This window comes from Jaculus jaculus, chromosome 1, assembly GCF_020740685.1.
Source record: "Jaculus jaculus isolate mJacJac1 chromosome 1, mJacJac1.mat.Y.cur, whole genome shotgun sequence".
In the NCBI taxonomy this organism is placed as follows: Eukaryota; Metazoa; Chordata; class Mammalia; order Rodentia; family Dipodidae; genus Jaculus; species Jaculus jaculus.
The window spans coordinates 148,417,563-148,431,675 of NC_059102.1; the positions used below are offsets into that span (position 1 = coordinate 148,417,563).

The 14,113-nt window shown below is 54.6% G+C and overlaps 1 protein-coding gene across 1 annotated transcript in view; it reads right to left on the minus strand.

Moving 5' to 3' along the window:
• Nucleotides 1–14,113, minus strand: part of Vav2 (vav guanine nucleotide exchange factor 2) — a 207,494-nt gene that overhangs the window by 25,970 nt on the left and 167,411 nt on the right. The window contains exons 10-16 of the mRNA XM_045133914.1: nt 12,109–12,208; nt 10,620–10,715; nt 9,320–9,388; nt 6,534–6,620; nt 3,279–3,364; nt 2,345–2,477; nt 1,086–1,100 (exon numbers count right to left, since the gene is read on the minus strand). Coding sequence (XP_044989849.1) covers nt 1,086–1,100; nt 2,345–2,477; nt 3,279–3,364; nt 6,534–6,620; nt 9,320–9,388; nt 10,620–10,715; nt 12,109–12,208 — 586 coding nt within the window. The remainder of the gene's footprint in view (nt 1–1,085; nt 1,101–2,344; nt 2,478–3,278; nt 3,365–6,533; nt 6,621–9,319; nt 9,389–10,619; nt 10,716–12,108; nt 12,209–14,113) is intronic.

Below are 14,113 nucleotides of genomic sequence, written 5' to 3' on the forward strand. Positions count from 1 at the left end.
TCCCTGTGGGCACGCAAATACATGACCCTGCGTGTGTACTGCTCCTGTGTGCCTATCTCTGAGCACACATGACGGTTGTGAAAGACTATCCGTGCGTGTGCGCCCCTGCCGGAGTCTTGGGGCCCAGCGTGCATTCATGTGTGCACATGTGCATGTGTTCTGACCTGTGATCAGTGTCCTGCATGTGGACCTATGTGTGCAGGGATGCTCTACAGCAGGCACATGTACGTATGTGGGGGCCCTGCCCTGTGCACATGTACGCACGTGTGTACGTGAGGACAATGCGGGTAAACGGAGGTCACGTTAGTCTGCATGTGTAAACACGTGTGCACGGAAGTCAATGCTCAGGACCCGCACTCTAACAGAATATCCTGCTGTTGCAGGGTGGGGGTGGGGGTGGGGGTAGGGGTCCCCAGGTGATCTATGTTCAGGAAGTAGCCAGGGCTTTCCATAGCCCTGCCCACTTCCACTTCCTTAGTGTAACGGGAGAACCTCATCTCTGAGGAAAAGCGATAGGTCAAGGAAGCAAGGCTGGGGTCAGACGGCCACGGATCTGCGGAGCCCACAGCTGAGTGGCCGGCCGCCAGACCCACCCACAGGCTTGGCCGATTCTCCAGGTTTGAGCTTGCAAAGGGCTTCAAGAAGAAATGTGGCCTTTTCTGTTGGGAGGAGGGGAGGGAGGGAAGGAGGGAGCAGTGGAAGTAAAGGGAGGGCAGAAGGGAGAGAAGGAATAAGGAAGAGATGGAGGGCAAGGCGAGAAGAAAGAGGGAAGGAAAAGTGAGGAGAATAATGCAGGGCAGAGACCAAGAAACCCCGCCTGCCACGTGTCCAGTGGCTGCCCACCTTCGCCTCATGGGAAGGGCAACGGACAGTCATCTGGTTAACTTTCCTTCTGTAAAGCATGACTTTGGCCACCAACATGGGTCACTTTGGTGATTAAGAAGAAGTCGGTGGAGAGGAGCGCCAGGAGTGTGTCTTTTCGGGCCCAGGGAGCCACGGACACAGTAGCAGAGGAGGAGGAGCACAGGCAGCTGGGAGGAGAGGACGGCGGGGTGGGCGGGGCGGGGAAGACACCAGAGGCTTACCATCTTCCCGTGAGACTAGGAAGCATGAGAGGAAAGGAAAGACAGTCATTGCGAGGATTATGCCTGCCCTGTCACGCTGCAGCCTGGGACAGCTGGTAGCCCAGGACGGGCACGACAGTCTCTGCTGAGCACGCCGGGCTAAAGAAGGACAGAGGCTAGAGCAGGAGGCCAAGCTCAGGGAGAAGCCTCAGCCCCTGCTTGCTTCTGTCACCAGGCATGAGAGGGACACATGCACACTGGGTGTGTACCCTGTGTGGGGACATTTTGAAGGTCAGGGCCCAGGTTTTATATAGGTAGGCTCTTGACCTCACCACAGAGCCTGGGCTATACACAGCAGGTGTCCAAGTGCTGGGTATAAAAAAAGCCTCAGCTGAAGAAAGACTGAATGAAAACAGGGTCAGGGGCTGGAGACTTGGCCTAGCGGTTATGGTGCTTGCCTGCAAAACTAAAGGACCCAGGTTCGATTTCCCAGGACCCACATAAGCCAGATGCACAAGGTGGCACATGCATCTGGAGTTCATTTGCAGTAGCTGGAAGCTCTGGCAAGCCCATTCTCTCTCTCTCTCTCTTGCTCTGCCTCTTTCCCTCTCAAATAAATAAATAAATATAAAATATTTTAAAAGAGGGCCGGGTGTGGTGGCACACACCTTTAATCCCAGCACTTGGGAGGTGGAGGAAGGAGGATCGCTGTGAGCTCGAGGCCACCCTGAGACTGCATAGTGAATTCCAGGTCAGCCTGGGCTACAGCAAGACCCTACCTTGAAAAGCCAAAATATATATAAAAAAAGAAAGAAAACAGGGTCCCCACTACCAGAACCAGCCTCAATAGCAACAGCCTGCCCCGACAGCCAGAGACCCACCCCTGAAGCCACAGCCCCGCTCCAGGTAGACACAAATCCCAGTCCACTGGGCTTTAGAGCTTCCATCAGGGCACAGCCAGGCCCTCACAACCCTACTGCAAACATGGCTGGGGTGGGAGCAGCAAGCAAGGCTAGAGAGAGAGTTATGCCAGTCAAGGATGAAAGCCAAGCTCTCACTAGGGGGCTCTGAGCAGGACCTCTCCCTATGCTCCAGCCATTACTGGGGAGCTGGGGTGCCTGTCCCCCCAACAGTTACAACGACATGGTAACGGCAGAAGGGATCTTCCTAAAGGGCTGACAACCTACCGAGCCCACAGGTTCAGGCTCCCTAGCTGCCAGGTACACTGACCCCATGCCTGACCCTGGCTTGACTGGCCCCAAGGAAGAGCCGGTGCCCACCTTCTTGACGTCTTTGTTGTGCATCGGGTCGTCAGTCATCTTGTGGAAGAGCAGTTCGATGACCTCCTTCAGCTCGTAGCTGTAGCCCTTCCTCTTACACACGATGACCACCTTGTCGAATAGGAACAGGTACCTGGCCAGACAGTGCACCAGGTGTCAGGCAGGAGGGCAACCACGCTCTGCACGAAGAGCCTGTACCGCGCTGTGAAGTGATGCCAGTGAAGGGTCCCCAAGGCTGCGGCCAGCATGCACCTGAAGTCAGCCCAGGAGGGCCAAGGCCGTGCACACGCCGTCTGTCCCCTCTCCAGGGTGAGCTCCGTTGCTCCACTGGGTACCAGGCATGCTGACCCCCCCTAGTCAGGACTCTGCTGTTCCCATGACTCCCTGAGAAAGCCCCTCTCAGTTCCACCCCCATGCAGAGGCTCCCAGACCCTCTCTTTTGGCTACCCTCAGAGCACTGCCTAAAGGTCACTGCCAATTCTGGCTTTAGTGCCCCCCAGTGTGGGAGCTCTGGGAGGACAGAGCCTGAATCTGCCGTGACCGCAGTGCGCCTGGACATGCGCGCTGGACTCTGTGCAAACCTGGATGGCGCCCTGCCCTCCCGTCGGGGTACAGTCATTCCCAGCCAGTCACTTGGCAGAGAGAGCTCACTGGGCCGCTACCCTGAAGGTGATGTGGAGGCCAGGGCCCTTCCCGCTGCCTTTGGCCCCAAGCCTGGCCCCGTGCCTGCCCTGGGCAGGGCAGTGCCTCCGTCGGGCAGCCGCTCCCCGACGTGCTTGCTCAGAGAAGGAAGGAAGCAATTGAAACCGAAGCGAGGCCCGTGTGCAGTGGTTCCTTCCTCAGGAAGGCCTGCCTCGGGCCGCCCGGGAGCAGGTTCCCCGGACCGGAGCCACAGTCGGGAGTGGGGTGCGGTGTCGTGGTTCAGCCTGCTCACCTGTCTTGTTTGGTGTGGTTGACTATGGACCGGACCTTAAGCTCCCCGTCAATCTTCGGCCTACCAAATTCCTCTAGTTTCACTTGCTGGGAAAGAAAAGCAATGGCTGTCAGCCCCATGAGGGCAACCCGCTGTCTCTATTTACTTAGACACAGAGCCAGAGGGGCATGTGGCCAGGGCGTGGCTCCCCAGAGACTCAAGAAGCTTGAGCTAGGGACACGTGCACACGGTGACTTGGGGGTGGGGGTCGGTGTTCAGGATCCGGGAGTCAAAAGCCAGGAAGGGGCTGGGGAGAGACTATCCCTTTCCAGCCAGCACCCCTGGGGACTCCCTGGAACCCCGGGAACAAAGAGCGATTGACAGCCTGGCCATGCTCACAGACGGCTGTTGTGTGGAGCTCAGGGCTGCAAGAAAAGCCAGGAGCCCAGGGCTGTAAGGAAAAGCCAGGCGCCCAGCCCTGTGAGGACAAAAATCGAGCAGGCGGCACTATGGCATCAGGGCGAGCATCAGCCAGGGTTCTGTTACGGGGGTTCATTTTTAACAGGAAGTGGCCTCGAGCCCTAGCAGAGATCCCATTTTCCAGTTACTCTGTGGACTCCCTGTGCCTCTGTTGCTCTGTTTTGAGCTGGAGAGGTCTGCCTCTTCACAGTCCCCTGCATGTCCTTCCGGGGACAAGTCTACATATGTTAAGAAGAGGCCGAGGGAAATTTCCAGATGGAGTGGCTACGGGCCTGGCAGCACGGATCCCACAATCCCCGCACTTCCCAAAGCTGCCTGGGACCACAGCTTTGATGTCACACATCTGCGTGGGGACTCCAGTGTACATTACCCAGGCACAGAGCACATTTGTATACGCTTTATCTGAAGAGGGCATCAGGACTATGTGCAAAGACAGGTCCCAGGGACACCAATGCCTACCAACCCCATTTTTTCTCCCCCCACTGTTTTTTTTTTTTTTTGCAAGGTAGGGTTTCACTCTAGCCCAGGTTGACCTGGAATTCACTCTGTTAATTCCAGGCTGGACTCGAACTCACAGTGATCCTCCTACCACTGCCTTCCGAGTACTAGGATCAAAGGAGTGAGTCACCACACCCAGCTACCAACCCTTCTTTATACTCTTGTGTTTTGTTGTGTTTTATGTTTTATTTTATTTTGGTAAGGCCTCGTGTAGCCAAGGCTGGCTTTCAGCTCTACACCTACCCAAAGATTACTTTCAATTCCTGATCCTTTTGCCTCCACCCCCAGAGTGTTAAGATTACAGGTTTGTGCCACCCCACCCAGTTTATGAGGTGTTGGGGAATCAATCCCAGGGATTCATGCAAGCTAGGCAAGCACACAACCAACTGGATCACACCCCCAAACCCATTCTTTTTATCAACAAGTGACTGTGACTCATACGTGAGAATTTAAACACCAAAACAATGCCCATCTGCTGGAGAGATGGCTTAGCAGTTAAGGTGCTTGTCTGCAAAGCCTAAGGACTCATGTTAAACTCTTCAGGTCCCACATAAGCCAGATACACATAGTGACGCAAGCACATAAGGTTGCACATGTGCACAAAGGGGGGGTGCACGTGTCTGAAGTTTGATTGCAGTGGCCAGAGGCCCTGGCATGACAATTCTCTCTCTCTTTTGCTCTCTCACAGAAAAAAAAAAAACAAGAGGCCAGTCTGTTGGACTTGCCTCAAAACGAGGGAGGGAGGGAGGGAGGGAGGGAGGGAGGGAGGGAGGGAGGGAGGGAGGGAGGGAGGGAGGGAGGGAAGGAAGGAAGGAAGGAAGGAAGGAAGGAAGGAAGGAAGGAAGGAAGGAAGGAAGGAAGGAAGGGAAGGAAGGAAGGGAGGGAAGGGGGAAAAGAAAAGATAAATGATCAGTGAGAGGCCTGGACACAGCTCACACTAACACTTCAGATCCATCCTTAAAAACACACACAACCACTTATTTCTTCCTGAGCAGAAAGAGACATGAGGTGCCCTCAGAACACTGCTCCCCTACCGATGGAACGTCAAGATGTTTCTTGATGTTCCTGGTATACAAGGGGCTCCTCTGTGGGTGGGTGAGGATAGGCACACTGTCTCAGGTACCAGACTGGGTTTCTGCCCAAATCACCAGGAAATGGAAACGTCTATTGCAAAACCTGTGATTCTGTATCTGGGTGATGCTGGTACCCAGGGTATCTGGCAACATCTGGAGATGCAGTGAGTGGTCACCACTTGATGTCAGGGGTGCTACTGTCGTCTGACAGGCAGAGGCAGGGGTATGCTAAATTTCCCTCAATGCACAGACCCCACAACTAACAGTGATCTAGGACCCTTATACTTGCTTCCAGAAACAGCCCATTTCCTCTCCCCAGCTGACCAACAGCATGGGGTGAGAGATCTTAGGACGGTGACAACCCCAATTAGTGGAAGTATGGGGGGGTGGAACCAAGGAGCAGCTTTCAAGTGGGCTGGGACAACTGAACCCCAACTCTCACCTTTTCCATGAACCAAACCTGTCTATTGCCCCTCCTGAGGTCATCCTAGATGGCAGTGAGGGCTGGAGAGATGGCTTAGCAGTTAAGTGTCTGCAAAGCCTAAGGACCCAGGTTCAATTCTCCAGGTCCCACGTAAGCCAGATGCACATGGTGGCACTTGCATCTGGAGTTTGTCTGCAGTGGCTGGAGGCCTTAATATGCCTATTATCCCTCTATCTCAAATAAATAAAAAATAAATCTTAAAAAAAACAAGAGGCTGGGCATGGTGACACACGCCTTTAATCCCAGCACTTAGAAGGCAGAGGTAGGAAGATCGCAGAGAGTTCAAAGCTGAGACTACATAGTAAAGTCCAGGTCAGCCTGAGCTAGAGTGAGACCCTACCTTGGAAAAATAAAAAAAGAAAAAAGAAAAAGATGGCCGTGACACAGGAGGTCCACAGACCAGGAGGAAGTTGCTTCCTTTGGGTACCACAGCCTGTATCAAGGACCTGAAGGTGTCCAGGCTGAAAAGACGGAATGGGGCTGGGCTATCAATACGACTCATCCCTCTTCCTTAACCCAGGGCAGAGGGCTGTCTTCAAGGCATGGGGCACTTGAATGAGATGAATTGGATGAGGGTCTGTGGGAGCCAGGGGCTGCACATAAAATGTAGATGCCAGGTACCCACCACCTCAGTGGGCAGCCGACTGGCTGGGCTGCCTCGTTGGTCCCGCCTTCCTCCTATTCTATCTGAGCTGCGTGGTCCTCATGAGCTCGCCCAGGTAGAAGAGCCACTGTGCTTACCAGATTTTCGATGGAGCTCTGGAACTCGCTGATCTTCTTCAAGGTCTCTTTGTCTCTTTTCACCTCGTTGATGTACATGGCCAAGTCCTTGAAAGCAAAAGACAGGGTTAGTCAGCGTCTTGAGCCACGCAGGGAGTGAGCTCCAAGCCCCTACAGGCCTAGCGGACAGCTCAGAGCCCCTTCTTAGGTCTTGTCATGGGTGACTGAAACTCCAGGAAATGAGGGATCAAGAAATCGCACAACCATGTGACAAGTGAAGAACCAACACCTTGTTGCTGACGGTGCCGGAAGCAGCCAACTCTGGTCCCATGACATAGCTTCTCTCTCTACCCCATTAGCAGCCTTTGATGGTTAGAGTAGAGGAAGCAGACAGAGGATAGAGCCACAGCAGGCCACACACAGTCCACTACCTGGACACACACACACCTCTTCACCGTTGGGACGTCCCCTCTTTAGGTTACTGGGTCCTGCAGGGAAGGGAGTCCTCACTCCACTTTCTAGCTCTTTCTAGCTGCAACCCTCCTGCTGGCCACGTGGGGGCAGCACTCACTTTGCTCCAGAAAGTTTGCAGAAGCCTGGACATGGTGTCCAGAGCCCTGTGGGACAATGCAGTGACCCTGCCCACCAGAAGGTGGAAAGGAAATCCTTGACACACAACAGGCCAGGCCCATGTCCTGGAGCTTGTTCCCACCTCTTTTCTGGCCTCTTACTCCCAGGGTCACCTTGCTGTCGCTGTCCACACACCAAGCCCTGGACCTAGCACAGCTGAAGTTCCCTAAGGCAATGTCTTTCTATAAATGGCCTTCTCATCCACCTGTCCATAAAATGAAAATTAAACTTCCAAAGAACCCAATGTCAAGGGCAGAACATGAACATTAGTATTGGAAACTGACTCTGGACAGGGCACTGCACACCCCTGGCCCTGGGTGGCAAGAGCCCCCAGATGGGACCCCAATAGAGACCAGAGTCAGAGAAGCCCAACCAAAAGACTGAAAAACTTAAGATTCCCTTCCAACTCTGAAGTTGTAGGAGGGGGCTCAGTGGCTCTCAAGACATGTGGAGGATACACCCAAAGGTCACAGTGTTTTCTGTGGAACGCCAAGAGCTGCATCCAGGGGAGCCATCCACCCCATGGAAAGACCTGGGCCCAACTGTTATCCAGTGATTTCGTGTTGAGGGCATCAAACTCAAGACCACACTGGGGCTCAGGGTACACATGCTGAGTCGTCCACACAACCTGAGATGGGCCACCGCCACCTGAGAGTGTCTGCAGTGGGGAGATGCTATCTCTCTGCCATGGTGGCAAAGCTGCCTCAGGTCCGTAGGGGAGACAGCTGAGGGTACAGAACCAATGGGTTCCCGTGGTCACCCATGGCACTATGTTCAGGGGCACCCTCCTCACACTTCTGGGCAAATAAGACCTGCTCACACAAAGCTTCAGGCAGCTCCAGGCAGCCATTTCCTCCCCATCTAGGCCGGCAGCACTGTGGGAGATAGACCGCAGCCCTCTGCTCTTCAAACAAAGTGTCACAGGAAAGCAGGCTCGGGCCCCAAAGGACCGCCCAAGGGTGGGCATCAGTCATAAAAACTACAGTAAAAGGGGGCTGGTAGTGACGACGGACCCCAGTCCATACCAAGCACTGTGCCCAGCCTGGGACACAGATGACGGTAACAGGCACAGGCCTGGCTCAGGAGAGATGACGGTGCCTGGGGGAACGGAGCCTGAGAGGCAACTTTCTTGGGCAGCGTCAAGTTCATGGCAAAGACGGGACAAGCAGGACATTGGCAGATAATGGGGAGGAGAGTGCAGCCGGAGCAGACAAGTGGGGTGGGAAAGCACAGAGGCCAGGAAGGCTCCTCGGGCTTGCCTGGAACTTGGGGCTTTCCTGGTAAACACAGCTGTGAGGACCCCGTGGAAGGCCTCGGAACAGGGTGAAGCGCCGTGGATGGTGCAGATGGCAGTGAGAACCATGGAAGATTTGGGGTGTATGTATGTGTGTGGACAGCTGAATGTGGGCACACACGTGCCATGGCGCCCATGACAAGGTCAGAAGACAAACTTGGGTGGGGCCTTACTTTCCACCTTGTTTAAAGGTCCCTCAATGTTTACTGCTGCGTTCGCCAGACTGGCTGGCTTGCAAGCTTCTGGGTGAGTCTCCTGCCTCTGCTTTCCTTCCTGCCATGGGCACAGCAGGGTAAAAGAAGTATGCTGCCATGTCTGGCTTTTCATGTGGACTCTGGGAACTTGAACTTGGGCACTCATGCTTGTGCAGGAAGCACTTTAACCACTGAGCCATCTCCCCAGCCCCAACGGAAGGGTTTGAGCAGGGTAATGACATTAGCTGAGCTTCCAGGGACAAGGAGGTGTTGGTGGGCCAAGGAGAAAGCCAACCAAGCAGGTCACAGGACAGGACTAGGTGTGGGTGGACCGCTCAAATGGAAGATGTGGATCTGGACAAGAGGAAAAAAGACCCCTGGGATGGAGTTGGTGCTTGATGACCACTGATGGACCCAGTGGGCAGCAGGTGAGAAAACAGGAGGTGGGGTGGAGGCCATCACTGGCAAGGGAGATTGGGGACCTGGACACATGGGGAAAGTAGCTGGCCTGCAGTTCCTGGGCCACCACTTCCCCCTCCTATGAGAGTGCGGCCCTCCACTCTCCTGCCTGTGCTATCCTGGGCAGACATCCACAGTGACCATCCCAGCTTGCCAGGGAGCTCAGCTCAGGTTCAGGAATGTTGGCATACTAGCCTGGGTCCATCCCTGTCCTGCCTCAGTTTACCTACCTGCATGGCTTCCAGTGCTTCTTTGAGCTGCTGCCTCTCAGGCCGGTCTGTCGAATGGCTCAGGAGTTCCTGTGGGAGTAAGAGGAGGATCCTGGGGTCACGTTCAGGGGTGGCACCCTTACCCATGTTTCTACAGGGTACAAGGTGTGACAAAAATCACCTCCACCCCACCAGCCCAGGCAGGTGTGTCTCGGCTGCCCAGTTCTAGTAGACACCGTGACCCTAACACAGAGGACGCTCCACTTCCAGTAGTGCTTCCAAATCTTGCAAGTAATGGGAGGGGTTATCATGACAGGGAACATTAGGGTCATAAAAAGCAAAGTGCTGGGCTAACAGGTCATTGGATGATTCATTAAGGAGTGTCAAAGACACCCCATCTTCCCTCCGAGGTCTACTTTCCTATTTCCATTTCACCATGTTTCCGGGAAGCTCAGGGGCTCAAGCAATCAATCACAAGAGCTCACTAACTCCTGGCCTGGGGTGTTTTTCCTTCTCTTCTCACTTCCTGACCCTGGTACTAGTTCAGTCATAGCCTCCCTCTGTCTAGTTACTGCGATAACCTTTCCTAGCATGTGTGATGGTTAATAGCAATGGTCAACTTGACAGACTCTTGAATCACCTAGGACACAAACCTCTGGGCATGTCTGTGAAGGAGTTTCTAAATTAGCTTAATTGAGGTGGGGAGATCTGCCCATGGGTGGTACCATTCCATAGCTGGGGTTCTGGACTGAATAAAAAGAAGGAAGCTGGGCTGGAGAGATGGCTTAGCAGTTAAGTACTTGCTTGTGGAACCTAAGGACCCCGGTTCAAGGCTGGATTCTCTAGTACCCACGTACGCCAGATGCACAAGGTGGTGCATGCATCTGTAGCTCATTTGCATTGGCCAGAGGACCTGGTGTGCCCATTCCCCCCCCCATCTATTGCTCTCAAATAAACAAAAAATTTAAAAGAGAGAGAGAGAGAAGAAGAAGAAAGCTAGCCCAGAGCCAGCATCCATCTCTCTGTTTCCTGACTGCAAATGCCGCCTCCCGCTCCGGTTGCCATGCCTTCCCCGCCATGATGGACTGTAACCCCTCAAACTGTGAGCCAAAACGAACCTTCCTCCCTTCAGCTGCTTTTGCCAGATACATTGTCACAGCAACGAGAAAAGAAATTAGTAGAGTATGTATCAAGCAGGCTTCGTTATGCTAAGTACAGATTCATCAACCTGTTTGTGCTCAACCCTGCCTGTGATCTACAGCCCACGTCCTCGGAACCTATTTGCCCAGGGTACGGTGGGTGGGTGGGCTGGGGACCTTACCTTGAGTAGCAGATGGTACTTTAGTACCCGCTGCATGGGCACCACCAGCAGGTCTTGCAGCTTGAACTTGCCATCCTGGACCTTGAGAGTGCACTCCTGGGTGTGGGAGAGCAGTGAGCAGATGAGAGGCTCCCAGCCTGGAGGGTCCAACCCCAGTGCTGGCTACCTGGGGAAGGGAGATCTCAGGCCTGGAGTCAGGCCAGGATGTCCAGCCTTCTGCCACATGCATGCATGGGCATCATGGCACATGGGTGGGACATGTTGCCCCTCACATTCAGGGGGAATGGTGGGAACATGGAATTCTAAAGGGCTCCCTGCTTAATGGCACCTCCCAGGCCTGCCTGACACACCTTGGTCCTCAGGCCTTATAGAATGGCCACAGCCCACGGTCTGCCGCTGGCTCTGTGAAAAGCCAGACAGGGAAGGGGCTCACATGAAGCTGTGGAGTTACCCTGGGACTGGGGTCCCCAGCAGCTGCCTGGATGAGGGGTAAGCATCATGGGCCACCGAGCTCAAGCTGGCACCCTAAAATCGAGCTGGGGCTGGAGATACGGCTCAGCAGTTAAGCGTGCCTCCTTCACAAGCAAGAGGGCCTGAGACTGCCTGAGTTCCACTCTCCAGAACTCATATACACAGCTGGTCAAGGCCATGCACATCTGGAACCCCAGTCCTGTAGGGAGCAGAAATCAGAGACCCACTGAGGCTCACAGATGGCAAATTCTAGAATTAGTTAGAGACTCAGTTATACAGAAAGCAAGCAGGCAGGTGATAAGGAGGGACATCTGATGTTCTCCAGCCCCCATGGGTGAGCCCACAAGACGCCGTAGGCAATCTAGCACATGGGGTTTCATCACATCGGCACATACACATGCATATTCCTCGCCCCCCACCCCACACCAAAAACAAACAGCCACAATAAAACACAGGATGGCCCTGATCTTGTCAGTCAGGAACACTCCAGCTGGAACAGCTGCCCTGGATGAGGGGGTCAGGAGGAGCCTGAGAAAAGGCTTACAGGAGAAACAATCTGGGAGAGATGGGCCTTGGGCCTGGGCTGACAGCGGGGAGAGGACAGAAGATCCAGCACTCTTAGAGAGTCACCTGGGACCCTCTAGGAAATAGAACTGGGGGTCCCTCCACAGCAAACTACCTAGGCTACTGCAGGCAATGTCTCCTGGGGGGTGCAGGGCTAAGTGTCACAGACTCTTGTTGAAATAGATTCGGTCCCAAGCTCAGGTTTCCACAGTCTGTGGCCTGAGGCACGTGTTCTGGAACCCGCTCAACAAAACGCAAAGAAAGGAAAGAAAGCCACGAAACCACGAATATGTCACTAACGTTTCCCCTTCTCAAGCCCCCCAGCCCACATCCCCCCCCCCACCTCTCCACAAGGTGAGCACGAATGCTGACGCGCACACGCCAGGCTCTGAGCAGCCAGCTGCGACTTAAGCACAGACTGCCCCAGGCTGAGGGCACCGGGAAGCCCCATTACCTCCACTTTCTGCCTGATGTCCTCCCTGCTGGCAAGAAGCTGGTTCAGTGTGCTCTGGGCATGCTCCATGTGGCTGCAGTACTCTCCATAGATCAGGAGTCTGTGGGGTGCACAGCAACACACGTGTCACATACCCCCACACATGCACGTGCATGGTGAAGCAGGATGCTCACGGCAGCTGTGAGGCAGGGTGGGCCACACGCGTGCGAATGCACCCACGCACGAGTCCGAGGCGCTCGTGGCTGAGGAGCCCTGCTTCCTTCTCGGGAGCCTGTGCCACACAGCAGTGGCCTTTTCCCTAGCCTCATGGTTCTGCTCTCCCCTGGCCACTTTATTTCCTCCTATACACGCTAAATCCAGGGAGAGAGCTGCCAAAACACTGGCAAAGGAGGCTACCCCACACCCCCAATCTAAGGCTACCTCAGGTCATGATCCCTGGGTTCCATTACTGTTCTTGAACCCTCCCCCCCCATTACTGCCCTTGAAGAACACCGTGGTCAAGAGAAGTTTCCTGCCTCCCAGGGCTCATGTCCTGTCCCCAGGGCCAATCATGGGAGGCCTTTCCTGGCTTGGTCTTACCCTGAGGCCATGCCAAGGGGGAAAGTCCAAAGTGGTCCTTGTTGCTTCTCTGAGGGTGTCAATGCCATGCGCCTTTTGTACCCAGAACGTGGACAAAGCCTGTGCCCCCAGGCAGAAGCGGCAGGGTTCTAACCAGCCCCTCTGCTTCTCTCCTCCTGGCACCTCATGCTGCCATCTCTCTTGGCCATTCAGATGACCTTCTTGCTGTCTTATTTAGATCCCTTCTCCTTTGTCCCCACCCTGGTCCATGCATTGTCCTCTAGGGTCAGTGTCTCTAGAGACCAGAAGCCGGGTTCTCTCGGGACACTGGGGAAGCTAGGTTATGACTTCACCGCTCAATCCCTCGTGCCCTGAATACACAGCAGGCCCCATAGGAGGAGGCCCATCCATGCCAGGATAACACAGACACTCCCTTACAGGGACACTGCTACCAAATGCCTCGCTGCCAGCATTACGACCCTCTTGTGAAGGTGGGGGCGGCACGCCTGTTCTACAGGCAGGGCACTGAGGCCCCAGTAAATTGCCCAGCTAATGCGTATCAGCCGGGTGGGGCCAGAGAAACGTATTGGGAGCCTGAGCCTATTCTCAGAGCTCCAGCTACATCCCACCAGATGTCAAGAAGTGCTATGCCAGGGACCTGCTGAGGTTTCCCGGACAACTCTGGGGTAGTCTCTGGCCCACTGGGACCCCTATCTCCAAGACGGGCCAGCACAGGGCTGTTGCAAGTGGTGGGGCCTACAGTTGGCGAGATTTCCACTGGTGACACTTAAGAAGTGTGTGGTCAACTGTCACCATAGACCCTGGGATGACCAGGTTTTGCTTTGTGAGCCTCGAAGTGAGTCTCCTGTCCCTGAGCTTTGGGCCTTTGGGACCAGGAAACACACCCAGCCCCTGGCCAAATTTAAGCCTGGGGCACAGAAAAACAGCAGCGGGTGGACATGTTTTCCAGTGGTGGGGGCGGGGGCGGGGCAGCTCAGAGCTGGTATGGGTCCAGTGACACATCTCTAACACGTATCCCAGCTCTTAACAAATATTCTGAGCTCCCTGGGCAATAAGCATGGCTGGCAGCTGGCATGTCCTCAGTCTTCACGGAGACCCCTTTCCAACTCGGTACAGCCCACCGGGAACAATACAAGGCTGAGGCTCCACAACACCAGGCAAGGGCTTAGCTGTGGCCCTGGAACGGGCAGCTCACCTAACTGCAGATCCAAACGGCCCTCTGCCCAATCCACCTACATACGGCACCTGCCAGGACACAGCCCTGTGGCTGCTATACTACCTGGTGCCATGGGCAGTAGGCCAATCAAAAGCCCCTCCCCCCGGGTGATAAGCTGACCCACATCTTTCACGTCAATCAGTCTATTACCAGACTGCTTTTTTAAAAAAAATTTTTAAATTTTACTATTTATTTATTTAGAGAAAGGTA